Below are 25,876 nucleotides of genomic sequence, written 5' to 3'. Positions count from 1 at the left end.
GATTTTGCTGATGTAATTAAACTCCCTAATCAATGGACTTTAAGCAAAAGAGATTATCCAGGATAATCCGGGTGAGTTTCCTGGAGTTTCATTCTGTCCTCTACTGACTGTGTGTAGAGGAGAGCTTTAGACGAGTGCTCAGTCTGCCCATGATCTTCCCTTCCCGATTTAGCCCTTTTCATTTTGGACTTGCTCAGTCAGCCCCCACAATCCCATAATCCCATTCCTTGTCATAAATTTCAATATATGGTGCTGCTGGTTCTGCTTTCCTGAACCCTGACTGATACACTTGCCATAAAGTACATTGTTTACCTCAAGACAATTGTGAAGGGCAAAGTGCACTCCTTGAGTCAAATAAACTGGTGTGTCAAGGTTGGTGGTTTGTGAGTAGAGTCTGTTGGTTATTCCTTGTAAAGAAAACACATGTTTATTCAAATGTATAGTTTATCTTAAAGCCCTCTCAATTCCTACATAGGTGCTATGTGGGACTTCAAGTCTCAAACTTCTTGTTTTCTGGGCCAACAACTTTTAATCATAAAGAGTAGTTCTCTTAGAAGGGCTAGTAACAGCTAATGTATATGACCCCTGAAGTCTTCTATTTACTTAAACTCAAAGTCTTTGTCCAGGCTGCATGGCCCCACATAATGTGATCCCTATCTGTGCCCCCCTCAACTTCATCCCGTACTAGTCTCCATCTCTCTCATACTATCCCAGCAAGAGTAACTTTCTTTCTGACCCCACAACATGTCAACCCTGTTCTCAACTCAGTAGCTTTACACTTCTGGACCTTGTCCTTGGAGTGTCCTGCCCCTAACACTTCACGAGACTGCTGTTCTATCTTTCAGATTCAGACAAAAAAATCAGAGGAACCTTCACTGATGCTCCCCTAGTCATGTCTTATCACATTATTGTGCTTTATTTTCTTCATACCTCTTATTAATATCACTATCCAAACTTGTCTTCATATACTTAACTATCTGTCTCTCCCCTGGGTGATAAACTCAATAAAAGCAAAGACCTTATCTGCCATTACACCTCATATTCCCATAGCACCCAACAGGGCATCATGGGAAGACTTCAAAAAATATATTTGTTGAATAAATGAACAAGTGAGTGAAGATACCTCCAAGAATACGAATTGAGCTAAGTTGGGTGGGCTCACTTCTCAAACTTTGGAATTCTTGGATTCCAGAGACCAGATGGCTCTGTAATGGTGAAAGAAAGATGGTTCACCGTGACATATATCCATATATGCATCCACTTACCACAGCCGTTAAAATCGACATCTAGCGTTATTGGTAACCATTTACACTTACTATTTCCTACCTGGGAAAATATGATATTTATACATTCATTACTTTGGTCTATAGCTGGCTGCCCAACAAGATTTGTTACAATGATACCCAAAAGGTGTTTTAAAAATAATGAAAATGAAAGATATGGTGGTCATGAAGGGCTTAAAACATTTTCTTTTTTTTTTATTAAAACATTTTCACTGAAATAAAATGATCTGATAAACTTACTAAAGCAAAGCTGATCTTTTGTCATCTGATGCTTCCCTTGTCCCCTGATTAGCAACAAATTGTATCAGACAAACAATAGTGGCAAAAACCTCACAAAGGCACCCTAGCAAGAAAGGACCTGATGGCCATCTAAATAGAGCACTGCAATGACCAGCTGTTGTTCATCAATGAATATATAGTATTCTAAAAACTTTCTAATTCACATCCTTTATCCTATTTTATTCTAAGTTCTCTAGATAAGTGCTTTTCAAAATACGATGTGTGCAAGAATTACCCAGACAGAAATCTTGTTAAAAGTAGATTCTGATTCAGTAGATCTGAGTTGGGGCCTGTGAGGCTACATTTCTAACATTATCCCAGGTGGTGCTCATGCTATTATCCACTGCCCATGTCTTGACACCAAGTTTCTAATTCCCGAATCTAGACTCTAGAGCAGTATTACCAAGTTGTCATTTAATTTCAGCCATCACTGAGTAATAATCAGGTAGCAAAGCAACAGGTTGTTAGCAGGGTGGTGAGGACTGGTTGAAATTCTTTAACAGTCTTCCTATAACTCTTATATAATAGTAGTTTAGGACCTGTTGAACTTTTTTTTTAAAAGGCTAAATTTTTTTTTAATTTTTGATTTTAATTTATTTGGGCCTTATACAGGGATAAAGACTCAATTTCTTTAAGAGCAGTTTTAGGTTTCAAATAAAATTGCAAAGAAGGTACAAGGATTTCCCATATATCCCTGTCCCCAAACATACTTAGCCTCTCCCTCTGTCAACCTCACTCACCAGAATAGTATAGTTTTTCCCAGGGATGAATCTACATTGATCCATCATAATTGCTCAAGGTACATTGTTTACCTATGGGTTCACTACTGGTGGTATACATTTTACAGGTTTGGACAAAAGAGTAATGGCATATCCCTCATTGTTATGTCATACAGAGTATTTTCACTGTCCCCCCAAAATCCTCGGTGCTCTTCCTGTTCATCTCTTCTCTTCTTTTCTGGCAACCACTGCTCTTTTCACCATAGTTTTGCCTTTTCCAGAATGTCATGTATTCGGAATCATCAGTATGTCCCTTCTCAGGCTAGCTTCTTTCACCTAGTAATATTCATTTAAGATTCCTCCATGTGTCTTTTTATGGCTTCATAGCTCATTTCTTTTTAGAGCTGAATGATATGCCATTATCTGGATGTACCACAGTTTATTTATACATTCACTTATTGAAGGACATCTTAGTTGCTTCCAAGTTTGGGCAATTATGAATAAAGTTGCTTTAAACATCTATGCACAGGCTTTTGTGTGAACATAAGTTTTCCGCTCCTCTGGTTAAATACCAAGAAGCATGATTGTTGGAATATGTGGTAAGAGTATACTTCCTTTTGTAAGAAACTGCCAACTGTCTTCCAAAGTAGCTGCATCATTTTGCCTTCCCACCAGCAACGAATGAGAGTTCCTGTTGTTCCATATCCTCATCAATGTTTGGTATTGTCAGTGTTCTGGATTTTGGCCATTCTAATAGGTGAACAGTGATATCTCATTGTTGTTTTACTTTGCATTTCCCTGAAGACATAGTGGAACATCCTTTGAACCTTTTAAAAATGTTTTTCACATATTAATGATGTCTGTCTTCTAGGATCCAAATTTTGATATGTGTGTGTGTGTGACTTTCAAGATGATTTATGCCATTATATAAAGATATAAATAATAGGAAGGAATTCCACTTCTAAGATGTCTCTTTTATCCTCATTCTTTAGTTATCTAAAATTTCCTGGAGTATATCACATGTAACAATCTCTCACTTCTTACTTAGAATGAATATATCTATATATACTTTCTTTTTGTATTATAATTATTTGTTCCAATAATAACTTTTCCAGAAATATCAGGGACTCTCTTTTTGGTACTACATTTAAGATTATATCCAAAAGCAAAGATATAGTGAGTTAGATTTTTACCAGCAGTCTATGTGCATATTTTCATCTACAGTTTAAGAACTATATAGAGAATTTTGTGTTGCAATGAAAACCACAAATTGTCAGATCCACCATTTTTTAATTATTTTGTCCCTCTTTTTAAATTGCGGGTTACCAATGGATACACAAATTCTGTCTCATTTGGTAGAGTTTTAATTGACTTCGTCCCCTTCTTTGGAAACACCAGTTTCAGAACTGACCTGTAGACTGGACTGGAGATTTTTTTTTTTAACTTATTTATTTGTCAGAGAGAGAGAGAGAGCAAGCACAGGCAGGCAGAGTGGCAGGCAGAGGCAGAGGGAGAAGCAGGCTCCCTGCCGAACAAGGAGCCCAATGTGGGACTCAATCCCGGGACGCCGGGATCATGACCTGAGTGGAAGGCAGCCGCCCAACTGACTGAGCCACCCAGGCATCCCTGGATTGGAGATTATTAACATGAACAAATTGTCAATTCTTACAGATGTGCAATTCTTCCAGTTTCATTTAGTTTCTAACTACAATACTCCACAGTAAGCCTCCCCATTCTCACACCTGACTACAACTGAGAACCAAAACTTGACAGCTCAAATCTCTGTCTAGACCCAACGTGCCTACAGCTGTCCCTTTCTCACAGGCTCTCCAGAACCCAGAACAACTGACCTTTGTCTCCAACTCACAATGTATGGTTCAACCAGTTTTACAGAAGCAACACCAAAAAGAATCCTTGAAAGACCACTTCTGAGACGCTCCTTTGTCCCCCCCAGAAGGTTTATGATCACCTCTGGGTTGTTCCATGATGAGCAATATTTCCGGAACAAAAGCAGGGGTCTGACAATGTCAAACTTTACCTGAGCCCCGCACTCCTGCAAAGCAGAGACAGTTAAGAAATTCCTCTTCTCTTTCGTGTCATACTCTGAGATAAGACCCTCTGTACCCTTCCCCAGAAGTCTAGTAAGACTCATAGATTCATGAACCTGCCTCTGAACAGCTCAAGCCTGCTTCCTTTTCTCTCAGAGATCCTCTTTAACAAATACTCTCTCTATGCAATAGCCTACAATAAAATCATCTCTTTAATTGTCCCACTCATTTTGTCTCTGACAGAACAACAACAACCATACAATTCACCTGAGGTACCACTAATGCAGCATTTTCCCTACACTGGAAATTTTAAAGATTTTACAGATACAGTATGAATGGGTTCTAGGGATTTGCTGGTGAAACCTGACCCGGAGACATTTCTAAGTCTTTGCCAGGTTTTTGAATAAGGCATATCAAAGAGGGGTTTCAAGCTGTTTGAGAACCCACGGGGAACAACTTGGAAGCTAAAGAGAGAGTATGAAAGATGTTTTAACTTGAAAGGAAAAGAAAGAGAATACAAAAGGACATTAAAAACCCAGTAGGTAAGACTAAAAAGTCACCAGGGGATTATGGAGTGTTTGGAAACTGTCCCTAGTTCCAAGTGATAGTTTAGAATATTGAAAGTAAGTCTGGCAGAATGCCTCTCATCACACAATTGCTAAATAACCTTCCACACATTGTAATTTATTGGGATTGCAGGAGTGTGTGTAAAATGCAGCACAAAGATTTAAGGTAGACTGTGGTAATGAAAATGTGGAGGGGGGTTATGTTGGTAATTGAGGTTTTTTTAAGTGCTATTTTACAGCAACATTTTTTTTTAATCCAGCAACATCCTCCTGAAAAGGAGATAAACAATTTTCAATGAAAGTGATAAAAATGGGTAGTATTATAATAAAATGGCTGATTTCAGAAATAAGTACAAGAATAAGCTGCCTAGGTGATTCCTTCCTATTCAGTTTTCCCTACTTTTCCCTATGATCCTCTGTGCTATTCCTTATATTCCACATGTCAGTGAAACCGTATGATCATTGTTTTTCTCTGATTGACTTATTTTGCTCGGCATAAGACAAACCATGAGTGACTCTCAACTACACAGGGAACACACTGAGGGTTGCTGGAGGGGAGGTGGCGGGGGAGGTTGGGGTAATAGGGTGATGGGTATTAAGGATTAAAGCACGTGATGGGATGAGCATTGGGTGTTATACACAGCTGATCAATAACTGAATTCTACATCTGAAACTAACAATGTGCTATATGTTGGCCAACTGAATTTACAAAAAAGAATACGCTGCCTAGGGAACATGACTTGGATGCTATTTGAACAAGGGAGATGACACCTAGAAATAGTAACAACACGAACAACAATAATGTGGACACTCCTCACGTAGGGCCCATCTTTTACTATTTTATGTGAGACCAGCTAAGTCATTTGAACTCTTTAGGTCTATGCTCCAATTCCTTATGTCAATGCCAGAGTTTAGGCCACAGACTCCTCTTACAGAAAATAAGGACGATAATAACTTCTATAGCATAGAGCTGTTAAGTGGAATAATATTGGAATAATAACAGTAAAATATCAATAAAGAAAATGTATCGGGCTATGGACATTGGGGAGGGGAGGCGAACCATAAGAGACTATGGACTCTGAAAAACAACCTGAGGGTTTTGAAGGGTCAGGGGTGGGAGGTTGGGGGAACAGGTGGTGGGTAATGGGGAGGGCACGTTTTGCATGGAGCACTGGGTGTTGTGCAAAAAGAATGAATACTGTTACGCTGAAAAAATAAATAAAATGGAAAAATGGAAAAAAAAAAAAAAGAAAGAAAATGTATCAAATTCTTAGTAGGTATCAGGTCCTATGCTAAGGGCTTCACCTGTATTATTTCACTTAATGTCCACAGCAACCTTACGAGGGCAGTAACTAATACGACGCCCATTTTTAGTTGAAGAAACTAAGGCACGGGAAGTTCAATTGACCTGTTCAAAGTCATATAGCTAGCAAGCGGTAGAGTCTTGATTTGAAGCCAAGGGTATGCTTGAAGTATTGCCTTTATACCATTATTGCTTTGAGTCTCCCAAGTTCTATTTCCTTTATAAGTGGAAATTCTCCCAAAAGACAACAATAGCCATTAATACCTTATAATGTAATGGGAACACTGACTGCAATTTCAAAAGATCCAAAATAATGTAAAAGGCCAGGAGTGGGGGGATAAAGCATGAAAATACAGTTAAGATGGTAATATGCCAGTTATCAATATATTGCCCCTCAGCTCCAAATCCACTCTTCACTGCTTATTTTGGGATAATGGACTAGAGCTTTGTAAATATCTTTTTTGCCAGTTGGTTGATGCTGATCCCTGTCACGAGAGGACCCTAGATGGACACTGGAGAAGTGGATTTCTCTCCCAAGCGGGTGCTCGTGTCACCATGCTCCTGCAGTGCAGTTTCTCTAGCAATTAGATTCCTACAGCATGATTTCCCCCAGGACCAAGTCCACACAGAGGATTTCCCAGCTCCAAACGCCCATGGTACAAGCATGGCGACCCCAGAGCCCAGAACTAGCAGCCTTCCTTGTCACCTATCTGGCACCACCTGGTGAATGGCTTTCCTGCTTACCCCAAGAGGTAAGTGGAGGTCTGCGAGTATGACTCCTCCCTGTGAACAGCCTCCCCTGTACTCTTTTGGTGGGTTTGTAGTGAGCTCAGAGCTGCAGCCCCTCCCTGTGGATGGCTTCCCATGTCACCCGAGAGCAGAATATCAGCACTTCAGCCTGCAGCTGCTCTGCCACCTCACCATCCAGTGAGACCTGGGCGAGCCCTCTCCCGTGGGTCTGGGTGACCGCCCCGGCTGGGAGGGGCATCTTCCTCCATCTCCCTCAGGTCTGAGGGTGCAGTGGCTGTTCGTTAGATCTGATATTCCTGTGTTCTTTAGAGGTCTCTTTACTTTCTACTAGCCAATTTTCTATAACAGCCATATATTACAGCTAAAATCAGAACAAGAAAGTGAACATAACAAGAACATAATCTCTGAAACATGTCTATACTTGCTCTTCAGTTTCCGCCGTTCTTTCCTACTATAGTCAGTTTCTTGGAAAAGCATGAGCTTTTCTTGGTTGATGTCCCACAAGCACCTCCATCTCAACATATTTTTTAAAAACCATCTCTAAACCATCTTCTTCTCTTATATTTCCTCTCTTAATAATAGTCTCCTTTTTTGGACATAGTTTTCCAAGCTAGAAACCTGAGAAACCATACATGTGTTCACATCTCATCAAGGCACATAACCCTTTAAATTCAATCTCCTTAACATTTTTCAAATTTGCTATTTCCTTCCTAGGGTCTCCTTATCTTCAAAATAATAACACAAACCATCTTCAAAATAATAACACATACCATTTAATGAGTGTTTAGTTATGTACTAAAGTACATAATGAGTGTTTAGTCACTGTGCTAAAGTCAGCTGTAGCATACAACTTCAAAATCAGGCATGGTTAGCCCCATTTTACACATGAGAAAGCTGAGACTTAGACGCGTATGTAATTTGTCCATAAACAACTAGTGGAAGTCAAAATAAGGATTCCAAAGCAGAGAGCCAGCTGCAAACAACTAACTCCCAGTACTATAATATGCAGCCTTCCGTCCAGTCTCATTACAAAGCATTTATTACACAGTTTCCAGAAAGCTTTCTAAAATGCAAAACTGGTCATATCAGTTTCCTGTTTTAAATACTTCAATAGGAATTTTTTTTTTTTTTTAATTTGAGAGAGAGTGTGAGAGGGTAGAAGGTCAGAGGGAGAAGGAGACTCCCTTTGGAGCTGGGACCCCGACGCAGGAATCGATTCCAGGACTCTGGGATCATGACCTGAGCTGAAGGCAGCCACTCAACCAACTGAGCCACCCAGGTGCCCCTCAATAGAAATTTTGGTTTTGGATAGGATTTTTTTTTTTTTTTAAGAGTTCATTTCACCTTTACTTTTGAAGAATATTTTTGCTGAGTAAAGAATTTTAGGTTGGGGTGTTCTTCCCCACCCTTCCACTCCCTTCATTACTTTAAAAATGGTTTCTCCAGTGTACTCTGGGTGGCATGGTTTTTGGTCAGATGTATGCTATCATTCTTGCCCTTATTTTTAATCTTTTTGTTCTCTAGCAATTACTGAGGCTTCTCTTTATCATGACTTTCAAAAACTTATTATGATGCATTATTCTTTTTTTATATATTTTTCTTGGGTTTCCTTGAGTTTTTGTAATGTCCACTTATAATTTGGATAGGATTTAATAGGTAGTGGTATGTCATCCTTCTCATTGCACCAGACAGAAAAACAAACAAAAAAAGGTAAATTATAGAAATTAATATTTTAAAATCTATCAGAGGGTGGTGGAAGCAAAGATCAAATTAAAATTCTGGAGCTGGCAGAACCCTTCTTAGATGGGCTAAGATTGCCAAATATTTTCTTCCCTCTGTGGATTTATTGTGTCTGAGCATTGCTAAGGAACAGGATTGTCATAGACAAAGAGACCTTTCTCAGGGGATGTAAAATCAGAAGAGTTTTGATGACTGTGGGTTGGTGTGATATGCTGGAATCTAGAGAAACTCCATAATTATGGCCAGTATTCACTACAGATATTTTCTGAATGCTAGGGTGATAGAGACTGTGGATTGGACTGGAGAGGCAAAGTAATATTCCCTGTAAACTTGCAGTACTTAGGAGACAATATACCAATAAAAGAAGAAGCTTAAAACAGACATTTGAAATCAGAAATGGACTAAATCTAACTAAAGCTTTAACCAAGCATTGACCGAGCTCAATTCCTAATAGAATTAGTGTGATCTGTCCTTCAGGTTCTCTGCCCAATTAAGGAAACGGTAAACTATCTCTGGGAGAAAATAACATTAATTTTAGTATCTATAGACCAGACATACATAATTTCTGTCATACGATTTTTAAAAATGTACAAAAATTATAAGACTTGTAAAGAAGAAGGAAAACCATGAGGAAAAAATAGACAATACAGAACCAGATCCCAAGATCATTCAGATATTGATGTTAGCAAGCCAAAGCTTTGGAATTACTGTTATAAATGTATTAAAACAGAAAATTTTGACAAAATGGATGAGAACATGAGTAATTTCAACTGAGAATTAGAATCTACATAAAAAGGGTTTCAAATGGCATCCTAGAACTGAAGAAAATGTACATGTGAAATCTGAAATTGGGAACTGATCACATGAGTTTAAGAGCAGACAGGCAAAGACAGGGTTAGTGAATGCAAAGCAAAGACTAGTCAATATAAAGTACCCAAAATAAATCCCAGGGAAGAAAATAAAATGGACAGAAGAGAAGAATGTAAGAAACATTTACATTTATGATGTAAAGAATGTCTAACATATGCAAATTTGCAATCCCAGAAGGACAGGAGATTTAGAATTAGAAAGAAACAATATTCAAAATGATAATGGCTGAGAATTGCCCAAAATTGAAAAAAGATTTAGTTGAGAATTCCTATCAACCCCAAATAATATAAAGACTGAGAAGTGTGTATTTATATCCATCATGATCAAACTGCTCAAAACTAAAGATAAAGAGAAAAATCTTTAAAGAAGCCAGATTTTTTAAAAAAAAGATACTACATTCAAAGAAGCCACAATAATATTAAGAGCTGAATTTTAAACAGGAATTATGGGAGCAAGGAAAAAATGGGACACTATCTTTAAAAAGCAGAAAGGGAAAAAAGCAACAACAACAACAACAAAAACCCAACACTACTATTTGGAGTTTTAAACCCAGTGACAATATCCTTCCAAAGCCAAAATGAAACAAGTGCATTTTTCAGACACATAAAAGCTGGGGAAATTACTCACCAGCCGATCCACATTATAAGAAATACAGCAGGACATTCTTCAGGCTGAAGAAAAATAATCTCAGTAGAAGCTTACTATTACAAGAAGGAATAAAGAGAACAGAATAGAGTATTGTAAACTCTGGAGAAATCACTAAAAGAGTAATACAAAGAGATACAAAAACAGAAGAATTAATAGGAGAGATGAAATGGAATAATTCAAAATACTTGACTGAAGCATGCCAATGGGTCCTCCTTTCTGATAAAACAAATGCCAAGGTCTTTAGCATAGTACACTAGGTGCTCCATGATCTGGCCCTCATTTACCTATTTAGCCTTAATTCTGCCATGCCCCTTCTAGAACTAGCCACTTGGAACTATGCGTAGCTCACTTAGCACTCCTTACTCATACTACCGTACATTTTCCTAAGCTACTCCTTTGCCAGAAATATCATCCCCCTTTTTTTCTTTCCTGGCTAAGTGCACTTGACTTTTAGTATCTAGCTTGACCTAACCAGGTTTCTCCGAAAAAAAATCTATGAATCTCCATGTGGTCCCATGGAAGCCAGTGCATATCTCTATCACAGCCCTTGGTATAAAACGTAATTATTCATTTCCTCACCTATTTGCCAACTAGTCTTCCAGATCTCTGAAGGCTGGGCCTCTACATGCTAAATCTTTGTCTCCAGCATCCAGCACAGAGAACCAGCCTGTGCACAGAGGCATTCAGTATCTACCTCAGAAAAGGCTAAAGATAGGGGCAGATGGTTAGGCCTCTGCCTTCATCTCAGGTCATGATCCTGGCATCCAGGGATCGAGCCCCACATCAGGCTCCTTGCTCAGCAGCGAGTCAGTGTCTCCTTCTCACTTTGCTGCTCTTCCTGCTCATGCTCTCTTTCTCCCTCTTTCTCTCTCTCAAGTAAATAAATAAAAGAAATATTAAAAAAAAAAAAAAGGAAAGGAAAGGAAAGGCTAAACACATAAGTGAGCAAACATCATTGCAGTTATCTGCTAGTTGAACAGGATAGGATATCATACAAAACCTGTCACAGTCCTCTGTCATCCTCAAGACCTTAATTTCTAAAAAGCACACCAGTACCTCAAACTCAACACATTCTAAACCCAACTGTACTCATGTGTGTCAGACTCACTTACTTAATGTCTCCCAGTGCAGCCACCTTGGAATCACATAGATTTCTGCCCTACTTCATCCCCGATGTGCCTTTTCTTACACTATTTCCTTGATCTTGACTTCTTTTCCTCCTCCTTCACCCTGTGGACTCCTGCCCATCCTAAGCACTTGGCACTGCTTCTTAAGCCCCAGCCACAGTTGGTCTGGCTTCTCCCTTGGTGTGTCCATAGAACATGGTGTCACATGTCATGCATTCCATTGTCCTCAAAGTCTGCAACTGTCTCTCCCTTACACTGATGGAACTTTAAGAAAAAAAGAACTATTTTCATTTGCAGAGAAGGCAGGTAACTGGAAATACTGAAAGGAGAGCAAAGGATAAGAAGTTGAAGAAGAAAAATTTTAAAAAGGAAGTAAAACATCTTAAAAAAAAAAAACCTGTGGATTACCTGGGTGGCTCAGTGGTTTAAGCCTCTGCCTTCGGCTCAGGTCATGATCTCAGGGTCCTGGGATAGAGCCCCGCATCAGGCTCTCTCTGCTCAACAGGAAGCTTGCTTCCCCCTTTTTCTCTGCCTGCTTCTCTGCCTATTTGTGATCTCTGTCCGTCAAATAAATAAATAAAATCTTAAAAAAAAAAAAACAACTGTGGAAATTGCAGGAAAAAAATATATTGCAAAATCCAGGAGAAAAAAAATTCTTTGAAAATGTATTACGGTATTTTAGGTATGTCTCTTCAGCCATCTACTCCCCACTTCCCCACACACATCCACCTACACACAGGGAAGGATTCTCTTGCTGCAGACCATACAAGGCTCCTTACAGGAGTGCGGGAGCTTGCACTGTGAGGAGAGGTGTTTGCTGCCCTCACTGTTGACCTCTCCCGCTTTCTTGCTCCCCAGATTCTGCATACTCCCTGTCTTCTATTCCTCTTCCCTCAGTTCTGATTACTCCATCTTGGTTTCCTCCCCTGTAAATGTCCTATGTCTCTACTGTCCTTTTTTTTTTAAGATTCTATTTATTTGAAAGAACGAGAAAGAAAGGGGTGAGAAGGGGCAGAGGGAGAGGAAGAAGCAGGCTCCCCCCTGAGCAGAGAGCCTGACAAGGGGCTCCACCCCAGGACCCCACCCGAGATCACAACCTGAGCTGAAGGCAGACGCTCAACCAGCTGAGCCACCCAGGCGCTCCTATGTCTCTACTGTCTTTATACTTTGTCCTTCTTCTGTGGATCTTTTCTTACTGTCTGTTCCCCACATTCTCTTCTGTCTGTGACTCAAGAGGATAAGTACCTCCCATGTTTATTCTTAAAAGATGAATCCTCCTGAGATTAGGGGGGTACCGGGTGATAGACTGAAAGCCCTGTCAGATGCACAAATGGTTATGTAGAGCCCCGAAGTTTAGGGATTCATGGTTTTAAAAGAAATAAGCAGAAACCATTAGATGAACCTCGAGAGACCAGATAAGTGATTATAAGTTTAGAAAAGAAAAACTCTTGAGTAAAAGCAAAAGGAAGCTGATAATAATTAGACTGGAAACTATGGCAATGAGGAATGACAGCTGTACCTTGCACACAAGTGGAATTTCAAAAAAAAAGAAAAAAAAAGTTGGCCAGCTGTTCTTCTTTCCCATAGGGAACCCAGCGAAGACAAGGGGCTAACACGTCCTCCAGTGTGGACAGAGAGAAATGCATCCCCCCTACAAGGGTTATCCTTTCTCAAGGATGATGCTAAACTCTCATCTCAGAGGATTTGAAAAGTTTAGAAACCACAGATCTCAGATGGTTCGAGTTTAGTTCTGATCTTTTGACTGTGACAAGTTGGAAATATGTGCTTTTCATTAATTATTTTAAATGAGTTCCCTGCAGTGTCCATATGCTCTCTGAGTGCGTCACCGAGATTCAGGTTGTGTTTCCTGCACCCCCTTAGGGCCTCTCCATGCGGGTAGGATTTCTGCACAGAAACTGTTCTTCAAATTCCGAGCAACTTGGAAGGCTCTAACCATCCGAAAAAGAGAGCATTCTTTTGCACACCTTGTTCCTGAATCTTCAGAGATCGTGCACTTCTATTTTTCTGAAAGAAGCTTTCTTGTCCTTTCATTATCTAAGCCCAGCACTGCAGCTGGAAGTCTCTAATACAATGTGCATTAAGTAGCCTCTATTTATAGTATTCCATCCGCAAAGAGCAAAAACCAGATCGTCAGAGACTCTGTTCTCAAGCAGCCTTAGGATAGCTCTGTCGCTGGTATCGGTTTTGAAAATGGAGATTATCTGGGGGAAGGGGTTCTCATCCAGGGCAGGCTTGTAATATATATTCATGGCATTCTGACTTCAGAAAAGTGACAAAATAAAAATATTCTTTTAATGTATCCCAGCCTGTTGGCTGCCCTTTTTGAGAGCACAGATCAGCAGCTGAGCCATAAATCTTAACAGTCAAACCACGCTTCCTTTCACGGCAACCTACAAGGCAAACATGTTACTTCCATGCTCTCCGACTGGTTTTTTTTTGAGTGGTTGAGTTTAATAGGGAGAGAGTCCTGCAGAGGATGGCGGCTGAGGACTTACTTTCAGAGAGCAACGGAGGCTCTGGAATTTGGGAACGCTCCTCCTCTGGCTTTTCCCTGAAGTATTTCTCCGGGTCCAGAAGAAAAGCTGGTTTCTTCACTTCGGGCAGCTCTTTCAGGGCTCCGATGCTTAACGACCTAAATGCACCTTCGTAACAGCAGGTTTTAGGGGAGGCTAGGAACAAAATACAGTGTCATTAATTCCTCAGAAGGAGCTAGCACATTTCCAAGTTAACTTCTGAAAATCTAACCTTCCTGTTACTCAGCTGCTACAGCTGCAGCGATCAGCAAACCCTATAAACACAGCTGTTCATGATAAATCCGCAGCCCTTTGATTCAAAGGGACCAAAAGGAGCTCGAGGCTCCCCTTTTGTTTATTTTTTGTGTTCTTTTGCTATTTTCCCTTGAAACTGTGTGTTCTGCAGTTTGGGGGAATCTCCAGTTTCTCTTTTATCTACCTGGAAACTGCATCTTTTGTAAGATGGAATCTTGTTTTTAGCGTTTTATAACATACCTGAAATTTTGAATTTGCAGATACTTTATAATTTTGCTAACGTGTAAACCAGAGCTGTGCTATTGTGTCGAAGATGCACACAGTGAGATGATGGAAAGGAAAGCTCCTTTAGTCATGCACATAAAAGCAAAGTCTTGGACAATGGGAAAAAGTTTTCTTTTTGCTTTACGGGGTAAAACGGAAAAAGCTTCACTCAAGATGTGATTTTAGGTTTGTTTGACTGTTAGTCCTGCAAAGGTAGGAACTGTGCTTTTGTCATTGTGGTGGCTCAATATCTAAGGAAAATGAACCAATACATAGTCAGCACTTGCTATGGGACAAGTCATGTGCTGTCCGCGGTTCTCAAATGTAACCAGGCCTTGCAGTCACCTGGAGGGTTTGTTAAAGCATTAGCGGCTATATATCCCTCCCATTTCTGATTTAGTAGGGTAGGGATGGGGCCCCAGGATGTACATTTCTAAGTTCCAGGTGATGCTCATGCTGCCAGCCATGGGACATAGTTTAAGAATCAACGTGTTATGTCAAACCAAAAGAGAAATCTTCACAACCTGTAAAGTGTCATTCTGCCCTTATGACAGATGAGGAAATCGAAGCTCAGGATACTTTAATAACTTGCCTGAATTTGCCTACCTAGTAAATAGTAGACCTTGGACTTAAGCTCAAGTATGTTTCACTCCAAAGGTCATACTCCAAGGTGTAATAGTAATAATAATAACAGTAACATGAGTAATTAGTAATTGGATCAAGTTTCCATAATATGCCAGTCACTGTTGCAAGTACTTTACACATATTATCTCATGTGACCCTGGCAAAAAGACCTACAGAGTAGGCTAGATTATAAATGTGCACTGAATATTAAATAATGGTGTACATTTGACAGCAAAATTTCAGTAGAAATTCTATAATTAACGTATCTATTCTATGAAATTACAAATATCCCTTGGACATAAGTTTACACAGGATTGGCAGTGAGTGAAATATTTCCCTATGATGGAGTTTTGGAAATTATTCTCACTACACTTCTCTTTTTATTTTTTTAAAGATTTTATTTATTCATTTGACAGAGATCACAAGTAGGCAGAGAGGCAGGCAGAGAGAGAGGAGGAAGCAAAGAGCCTGACGCGGGACTCGATCCCAGGACCCTGAGATCATGACCTGAGCGGAAGGCAGAGACTTAACCCACTGAGCCACCCAGGCGCCCCTACACTTCTCTTTTTAAAGATTCATTTATTTGAGAGACAGAGTGTGTGTGTGGAGGGGCAGAGGAAGAACATTCCCATGAAGATTCCCATTGAGCCTGACTCAGGGCTGAATCTCATGACCCTGAGATCATGACCTGAGCTGAAACCTAGAGTCAGATGCTTAACCGACTGAGGCACCCAGGTGTCCCTATTTTTTTTTTTTTTTAAGATTTATTTATTTGACAGATAGAGATTACAAGTAGGCAGAGAGGCAGGCAGAGAGAGAGGAGGAAGCAGGCTCCCAGCTAAGCAGAGAGCCCGATGCGGGGCTCGATCCCAGCACCCCGGGATCATGACCTGAGCTGAAGGCAGAGGCTTTAACCCGCTGAGCCACCCAGGCGCCCCCCCAGGTGTCCCTATTACTACACCACTAAACAATACCCTTCAGTCTGATATTTCTTTGGTTTCAATTATCTTTTTTTATAATTCTTCCTCTGGTTAGCCCAAACTAAACTCATACTGGGCTTCTTAGAGCAAAAAGAGCTTGTATTCATTTCCTTCTCTTAAACACTTATGGGAGAGAATTGACATTCTGTGCCAACCCTATTTTGGAAACTATAATGGACAATTTATGGGTGTTTTCTGGCTTAGACCTTCCACTCTGTCATTTATATGCTGTGCAGCCTTGGACAAATCACTGATGTCTCTGAGACTCACTTTCCTCCTTTGTCAAACAGAGATCACAGGATTTTCCCTTCCCATTTATTAAGGAGTACCAGCATTCCAGGCACACAGAACAGCTATTTGTCATATTCATACCAATCTATAAAATAATAACACGATTAAAATATGTCAAGAGTGATTACTTACTGGATGATTTTTGCATAACTTTACCATTGTAAAGGTTACATGTTTTTTCCATAAAGATATTTCGTTCCTTATATTTTATACCTAAATTTATGATTTCTGAAGGTCTGACACTGGAAGAAAATAATACATGATAAAATAAAATGTCAACCACAAAGGATGAATAGGCACTTTCAGGCTTTAAATACATATCTTACTTTGACAAAAGAAAATAAGCAAAACAAACAAACAAAAAAACCCGAACCAAACAAAAAATCCCTCTATACTGTGGACCTAAGTGATGACATTTGTTTATACTAATCAAGTCATATCTTTGAATAAAATGGCTGCTAGCCCAGGTGATGAGATAAAAAGGTAGGAGCCAGAGAGGCCAAGAGGCTAGTTAAGCAAAGATTCCCATAGCACCTGGAAGGTCAGAGAAAAAAATTACACAGAAGAAAATTTCACAGAAGCACACACTACTCTTGCCCTGTGTATAAATTATATGGGCTAACTGGAGGTAGGTATCCACACTGGTATGTACCGAGTGTGTGTGGTATCCAAAATGCAAAAAAAGTTCAGTATTTTTGAGGCTTGTCTTATGAATCTATAGGAAAATTTAGATCAGCTTGAATCCATGGAAAAAGTGTTATCAATAAAACAGAGGAAGAGAAATCATTACATAGTTGTCAGAAAACAGGAAATGGTCTCAATTACATATAACATTCACCATATAGACCTCTACCTCAACAGTAACAAGTTTTATTGCCCAAGATCGTTATTATTCTCTTGGAGGCTTCAGGTCAGAAAACACACCCATTTTTCACACAATTACTGGGAACCCTGGGGCATACCTCCCTTCCTGGCATCTGTTAGCCCTCCTGCTGACTGATCTCCCCCTAACTTTTATTCGCAGTTCCTGAGTAGCTGGAGAACTTCCGAGAGGTTTCCTATACTCATAGCCCCAATTTCCTGCTCTACACAATGAGATACTCACTGTGGTTTCAAAGGAGAGGAGATGGGTGGCTGTTTGGCAATGTGCCTAATAAATAACACTATTCAATAAATGTTCATTTCCCTCCTTTCTTTCCCTCTGCTCTATTTGGACTGTATTTCCCAAATTCAAGAGTTTAAAATATCAGTACAAGTGAAATTAAGTCTATGTATCTCAAAGTTAGTATTGTGTGTTATTTATATAGCTTTAAGTAGCAATTTATTGATTGCTTTTTTATACATAAATAAACTTTTCATTTTAGAGTTATTTTAGATATACAGAAAAGTTGTGAAGATAGCAGAGCACAGAGTCCTGGTATATCCCTCACCCAGCTGTCCCTCTAGTTAACATGTTATATTACCAGTTATCACAACTAAGAAGCCAATATTGGTACATGATTATTAACTGAACTCAATATTTTATTAGGATTTTCCTAATTTTTTCCTAATCTCCTTTTTCTGTCCCAAGAAATCACATTATATTTAGATTTCTGACTCCTTAGCTTCCTCTGCTCTATAACAGTTTCTTAGACTTTCCTTATTTTTTATGACCTTGACAGTTTTGAGGAATACTTGAAAGATATTTTGTAGAATGCCCTTCTATTTGTGTTTATCTGATGTTTTTCTTAGGGTTAGATGGGGGTTATGGGTTGGTGGGAGGAAGTCAACAGAGATGAATGCTGTTCTCATTATATCTTACCAAGGGTACATGTTATCAACCTGTCTTATCACTGTTGATGTTAACCTTACCATTGGCCAAGGCTGTGTTTGCCAAGTTTCTGCCCTGTAAAGTTACTTTCCTTTCCTTTCCATATACTACTATCTGGAAGCAAGTTTCCAGGCACAGCCTATAGTTAACGGGGGCGGGGGTGATGACCATGGAAGTTAAGCTCTATTTCCTTGATTGGGTGAAGTATTTACATAAATTAATTATTTGGAATTATGGACTTTTTTAAAAGGAAATCTTTGTCATCCAAAGACTGAAGCTGTTGGCATTTTTTTCCCCCGAAGCGCACTGGACTGCCTCCTTCACAATGTGTAATCCCTCATGAATCAGAACATATTATATGGCCACTACCTGGGCTTGGAAAACCACTGTGATGGCATTTTTAGAGAGTTATTTTAAGATAGTAAGAGAATCTGTAACAATAAGAAGTTGGTGGTAGGTACAGGAAAGGTAGAGTGTAGTACAGGTTAGGTTAATACTATTTTCCCCCCAAAAAAGTATTATTGTTATAAACTGAGGTACAAACTGTTGAGGGAGGCCTAGAAGTAGGGAGGTCTACCTTTGGATTAGATAACACTAGACCTTTATTTTCCCAGGACACTCTGAACTCTTTCCTGCTTTTAGGCCATTTCCTTCCTGGCTCTCTCATCCGGTGATACTAAATCCACCTTGCCTATCTCCACTGAAGAGTTAAATACAGAGGGAAAGGGGCAGGGTTAAGGTTGGAGAGACTCTCCTGGGAACCACACTAAACTGTACTACAGAGATGACTGCCAGGGAAGGACAGCCATAGTGACAAAGCTCTCACCACAGGACAGTTCTATGAACCACTAGCCAGCAAGATCAACTTCATATTCAAAGTCCAACTTATTGTTTCCTTGCTGTAGACATCTGACATTTGGGGGAATTGTTACTATGAAAATGCACACACAACTGGAAAGAGGTGAATATTCCCCCAATTCCTAATGGACGAAGATAAAAATGCAGAATAATGTAATAAAGGGCTTAGAGTTAAAACTCGGCCAAAAGGTCTTGCATGGTGACACCAGAAGAGGGCCTACTGTGGTCTCTGGCAGCCTTGCCATCAATTCTATGAGAAAGAAAGGCTCTACCAGATCTCCCATCTCTTGGTTCAGGATATAAAAGGGAAGAATGACATGTGACAAATCCCTAAGCGCCCTACCAGGCATTAAAGGAAAGCAAAGTACCTAGAGTAGTGGCTTATGCATAGCAGGCACTTGACAAACCAATCACTTGACTCAGAAACCAATGAATTTTCCATATTGTCACATGATACTTGTTGTGCAGGTGGTATGGAGTGGTGGCAAAGAGCACTGGCTCTGGAGCCAGAAAGCCTGCTTTGGGATCTCTGGTTCCCCTCTTGCTGGTGGGTTGACCCTGGGCAAATGACTTAACTTCTTCTCTCCTTGTTGTGAGATGGGGATAATAATTATAACCATTGCCAATGATTACAGGGACAATTAAATGAGTTAAGCACATAAAGACTTTAGAGCAGTGCCTGGAATATGGCAGGAGCTCAGTAAGTATTGCCTACTAGCACTTTAAGCAAGAATAAGAAAATATGTTCCACTCAAAGTAGGGAGTTCCATCACCTCTATGGCCAGCCCTAGCACTCTTGGGAACTCTCAAAATTATGAGACAAAAAATAAGGAGATGTGGTACTTTCAAAAATCATAATTTGCTGTACTAGCCTTTTTAAGACTTAAGTTTTAAAAATTGTGTGGGCTTTTGGAGCCCCTGGGTGGCTCAGAGGGTTAAGCCTCTGCCTTCAGCTCAGGTCATGATCTCAGGGTCCTGGGATTGAGCCCCGCATTGGGCTCTCTGCTCAGTCAGGAGCCTACTTCCCCCCACCTCTGCCTGCTGCTCTCCTTACTTGTGATCTCTCTCTATTTGAAATAAATTTTTAAAATCTTTAAAAAAATTAAATAAATAAACAAATAAATAAAAATTGTGTAGACTTTCATTTGCTTTCATTCGTTCTATATGGGCAAAGGATGATTATTGCCACAGATTGTTGGCAAAAGTAGACTGTCAATCCTCCAAGTGTTTTATGTCATATAAGGCCTAATTTAAAATGCGATTTTAATGTTTTGTGTATTTTTTCTTATAGCTGTCCATAAATTTTCTAATTTAATTTCTCAAAGAAGATCTACTGGCAGGCTAATTAGGTAATCAACAGCATATAAATAATATTAAATATCAACTCCTTCCTAACCATAATAAAGAATTTAGAACATCATAATAATTTCTCACGTCTAAGAAACATCAATTTTAAGTGTGCCTTCTGTCTTATACAAACTTACTGAGTAACTAATGGAAATTTGGTTCATTTCCCATCTGATTCTTTTATCCTGGTTTCTGATAATTAACCCTTTCCTCACTTTTGAAATGGCAGCCAAAGTGAAAAGTGTTAGAAACAGAAGGTAGAGTAGACTTGTTCTTTGCTGCCCTAGAATAAGAATGAAGGTCAATGAGACAGAGGTCTACACGTGAATAGATTTGACTTAACTTTAGAGTCATTCTATAATAAAAACTGGTTCAGTAACAGAGAAGGCCTTCTTTAAGATGGTGAGTGCCTCCCATAGGAATTATTCAAGAAGAGTCCATAATGTGCTTCTCTGAAGGATGTGACAGGAATCAGTCGAGTCTAATGCCTCTTTCAAGTTCATTATCAAATTGTTAAAGGTTAATAAACATGTGGGGAAAAAAGTTCATTCTTACAAATAATCAAAAACTTCAACCGAAAACAATAATGAGATACCATGGCCACAGTTTTAGGACTTGACAATATCCAGTGTTGGTTCTGAGGCAGCCGCCATTTCTATGCAGTGCTGGTGGAGGAACCCACAGGTCTGGGGAAAGCAACTTAGCACAATGACCCAAAGGCCTTTGAAACTTTGGACTCCACAACTCCTTTTTGAAGGATTTATTCTAATTACAAATGCCATTGGGTCTTCTAACATGTAAGCATGAATGTGTTTAAGAAATGTTTTCCCACGGCGCCTGGGTGGCTCAGTGGTTTAAGCCGCTGCCTTCGGCTCAGGTCATGATCTCAGGGTCCTGGGATCGAGTCCCACGTCGGGCTCTCTGCACTGAAGGGAGCCTGCTTCCCTCTCACTCTCTCTGCCTGCCTCTCTGCCTACTTGTGATCTCTCTCTGTCAAAATTAATAAATAAAATCTTAAAAAAAAAAAAAAGAAAAAAGAAATGTTTTCCCAGATAACATTTGTCAAGCCTAAATGCTTGACAGAAAGGAAATGGTTATAAAACTCCTAAGTTCCTAGGGTGTCATTACAGATGTGGGGGGGTCTGTGGACACCCCTGTTAATTTGCACAGGAATGGACTCCCTGTGTATTATTTGTGTGATAAAACAGGTTATAAACTATGTATGCTGCTCTTCATTTGCATAAGATGTATGTTTATTTGCTTATTTGCCTGGAACTGGAAATACCTAAGTTTTGCAACAGCAACAGGTGATTTTTCATTTTTTCCTTCTTGCTTATTTGTACATCCAAAACTTCTAAAGAACATGTATTTATTTATTTATTTATTTGCAGTAAAGAAATACTCTCAAGTTATATTGTCTGAGCTACTCATTTTACCTATAACTTTTCTACCTATAACTTTACCTATAACTCTTGTATGAGTCCAGAAATCAAACATTGCTATGAAGGAAGAAAAATGTATGTCCACTGTTTGTTTGTTTGTTTTTACTTATTTTTGCCTACTTTACCCACCTATTTTACCCTTTCATTTATTTCTTCCTTTTTTTCACTTCTGCAGAATCTAAGAAAGGAATAAATCCATTTCTCTGTATCAACTGTTAAGTTAGCATTAGGACTTTATATTACTCTCTTAAATTCTATATTTGTCTTCATCTCCCCAGGACTTAAATTGAAAATGACATTTTACCACCTACCCACTTCTCACACATAATATTACACAATACCTTAAGTGCTATGGAAACCTGTTATTTATGTATAAGGCAGAAGATAATATATGCCAAGATTTTTATCCTAGAGAGAGGATCTTAGGAGTTAAGATGAGAATGTAGCTTTCAAGTGTCTGATTTTTCCCCTTATTTTCCTGCTTCTTCCATGTTCCATTGGCTTTTTCTTTTTTCATCTCCATCTTTCTTACTGTTTTGCCTCCCTCTGAACATACCCCCACCTGCACACAGACGTACCAGCTGTGCTTTTCTCTCTTCAGTTCCCTTAAATTCTTTCATGTATTTTAAAAAATATTTTTGCAAAACTGGCATGATTCTCTCCTTGTATTTACTAATCTGATTAGGAATAGGGCACATCCTTGAGAATAATATTCTCTTACGGAGAAAATCATCTGTAGTCTCCTTAGTTTTGGATGGAGGCTATGGAGGACATTTTCCAGCTGACAATTACACTGCACTGGAATGTTTTCCATAGAGGATCCTGGTCATGTTCCTGGGAAAAGTGAAGGATTTACCTGCCAAACAGATTCTGAGGATACTTTTTTTGCCTTTCTTCTTTCAATTAGTTCAGTAATTCGAAAGTGACATTATTCTGTACTATCTGCTTACCATAAAGTCCTAAAATTATTTCAATCCAGTCATCTGAATTAGATAAAGCAGAAATTTTAAAGATAACAGGCATTTTTTGATGTATTGTTGCTTGAAAAAATGCAGCGTAATAGAGGCAACTTTGCTTCTTACTACTGGAAATTTCAAAGGAAAAGCTGATTTTAAAAAAGAATAATCAAGTGTGTCATAAGGAACAGGAAATTAGTCTATTAACTAAAATACTCTTAAACAAGAAACTGTGATGATATTTACCTTCACTCTGCTAGGAGTGTGACAGGAAGAGAAACAATGCTCTATCGGTGTTATCCTGGGGTAACTTTAGTTCCTCATCTGTTAAATTGAGTTGGGTGGCAGGGTGGGGGCCTTTTATCATGTCTAAAATCTTTCCATTCCCAGCATTCTGCGATTGTACAGGATTGGTCATGCTATATTTCTAAATTGAAAAGATCCTTCTGCCTGAAAGTAAAATGCCACTTGACATTTCAGCAAGCCATAATTCAAGGAAATGGAAGAACAAATACCAAAGTGTAATTTAGTGTAACAGGATGTTTAAAGGGGGATTTTTTTTTAATCTCCCTGTCAGCAGAGGTTCAAAAAGTCTGAAAGCAAAATAATTTATTAATTGAAAAGCAAAAGTATATTTCTGAGTGAGGTGCTGGATTCCTTGGGCAGGACAAGGAGATAGTTCTACAACCAACCTGCTGGCACTCTAGGATAGAAACAGACTAAAGATGCCATAAGAGAGGAGAGAGCTATAGGTATGCATTGTGTCCCACTGCCCCAGGGAGAGGAAGTAAGCTTCCTCTGGGTTCTAGCTTCCGCTCCCAGGGACCAGTCAGAGTTTAGTGTATGCCCCCCTGGGGTAACCATTACAGGGACAGAATGGATCAATGACTCATCAACACCTAGAAAAGTCTACAGGCAAAAAGCTGTGAAGGCAGCTATCATGTGAGTAGGGAATGAAGGGCAGCCAGGCAGCAGCTGGTGTGGTAAGAATGTATGAGCTTCCTACGAGCCAAGCCAAAGTTGACCCAGAAGTTGTACAAGAGGAGAGGCCTGCCATTGTGAGGGACTGTAACAGGAAAACACCAATGTGTATCACCAAAGGTAATCTCAGTTAGTGGGGCTGAGCCACAAGAGATTGGCCAGGGGTGCGTGAATTTATAAACAAGCAATGCAGATGTCTCTGAGTGTAGCCATGAGAGAAACTTCCATCAAACCTCCTTAATATAAACTACGCATTTTGGCTAATAATAAAGTATCAGTGTTGGTGCATAAATTGTAACAGACTCATCACACTAATGGGACACACTGTGTGGGATGGGAGTAGGGTATGCACTTTCACTGGACTTTCTGTGCAATTTTTCTATAAACCCCCAAAAGTAATACTATGTACATGATAAACATGTTTCACTTGTATCAAAGAACATACAATGAATAAAATCATCCTCAAAAATAATATTTGTTGAGTATGAAAGATGAAATTATGAGAGGGGAGCCCGGGCAGCTCAATCAGGTAAATGCAGGACTCTTGATTTTGTCTTGGTTCGTGATCTCAGGGTCCTGGAATTGAGCCAGGTGATCTCCATGCTCAGCACAGACTCTGCTTCTGTCTCCCTTATATCCCATCCCCAACGTGCGTGTTCTCTCTCCCAAATAAATAAATAAATAAGATCTTCTAAAAAATTATGAAAGCACGGGTTAATGAAAAGAACTATTGAAACTGCCTGGTATTGGAGAAAGAGAGGAATAAAAGAATGGGATCCAGCAGAATGGGATGAAGAAAGGAAAGGGCTTCATTTACAATGAAGAAAAGACAAGAAGACTTCAAAAGAGAGTCATGTCTAATATTCAAAGTTAACCTCTTTGAACTTTTGTCATATAAACCCCTGTGCACCTTACCAAAACCAGGAGTAAATCTGATGTACATTTTGAGATAGATAGATACACACATACATTCATACACTTGTACATACATACATACATACATACATACATAGATTATATTGTTTTTCAGAAAAGGGGCTAATTTGGACAATTGGGTTGATGATGGAACAGAAACAGAGGACTAGAAGATCCTGAATAGAGATCAAGAATTCAGTGGAGGGGCACCTGGGTGGCTCAATCATTAAGCATCTGCCTTCAACTCAGATCATGAACCCAGGGTCCAGGGATCTAGCCACGAATCAGTCTTTCTGCTCAGCGAGAAGCCTGCTTCTCCCTCCCCCACTCCCCCTGCTTGTACCCTCTCTCACTCTCTCTCTCTGTGTCAGACAAATAAAAATAAAACCTTAAAAAAAAAAAAGAATTCAATGGAGGCAAGAAACTGAACTAGATATAATAACCCCAATAATATAAATTATCCCTCACACACACCCTTGAAGTAGTCATTGCATGTTCACAGAGAGAAGTCTGGCCCAATCTTTTTAGGTCTTATCTGGACTCCAGTTGGCATCCAGGTAACACTTAAATTTACTTACTTGTATGCAGTTTCATCTTTGTTTTTCTTATCAAGTAGAGAATGTTCTGGTAGGTCTAAACATGATTCCTCCTTAGAAAGTATAGGAATTTCCCTTTTGCTTTCTTCTTGAATCTCACTTTTCATTAAGATAGTATCTCTTTTAGGAAGGGAAAAACAGTTTTCAATTTGCCCGTGCTTTGCCTGGAAAAAGAGACTTATTTTATTTTTACGACATTTATTTTCTTTGAACATTTATGTGCTATACTACTAACTGAAGTCCTGGGTACATACAATAAAATAAATGAAACATGGTTCTTCAAAGTCCTTACAGTTTTATACGGGAGATGAGATATATATATATGTAACTTTAATTAAGGTAGAAAGTAGTATCATAAGAAACACAGATTCTCTGAAAAGATAATGAACTACAAAAAATTGATATTCCCACTTTAAAATCTTGAATAGTAAGATATATATGTACTAAAAATATAACTTTTGCTAAAAATTATCAGTTAATTTTTCATAAAACTACCTTCTTTGCATCTAACTTCTTAGAAAAGTTGAAAAAAATAATCAAATCATTGAGGATATTTCACTGAAAATATGTTATGTAATAGTTTTCACAAAACTTGACTACAATACTTAATATCTAGCAGAAGCTCTCATTGACATTTTATTTTATATATGAGATACAGAACCAATGTCCTTGTCTTATGTCAATTCCCAT

The 25,876-nt window shown here is 39.1% G+C and overlaps 1 protein-coding gene across 1 annotated transcript in view; it reads right to left on the bottom strand.

Annotated features, from left to right (window-relative positions):
• WDR49 (WD repeat domain 49) overlaps nt 1-25,876 on the bottom strand; it is a 134,147-nt gene that overhangs the window by 5,519 nt on the left and 102,752 nt on the right. The window contains exons 16-18 of the mRNA XM_046003144.1: nt 25,169-25,350; nt 16,414-16,523; nt 13,850-14,023 (exon numbers count right to left, since the gene is read on the bottom strand). Coding sequence (XP_045859100.1) covers nt 13,850-14,023; nt 16,414-16,523; nt 25,169-25,350 — 466 coding nt within the window. The remainder of the gene's footprint in view (nt 1-13,849; nt 14,024-16,413; nt 16,524-25,168; nt 25,351-25,876) is intronic.

This window comes from Meles meles, chromosome 4 (assembly GCF_922984935.1).
Source record: "Meles meles chromosome 4, mMelMel3.1 paternal haplotype, whole genome shotgun sequence".
In the NCBI taxonomy this organism is placed as follows: domain Eukaryota; kingdom Metazoa; phylum Chordata; class Mammalia; order Carnivora; family Mustelidae; genus Meles; species Meles meles.
Note: the sequence above shows the minus strand (reverse complement) of the source record. Positions and strands in the feature narration are given on the sequence as shown.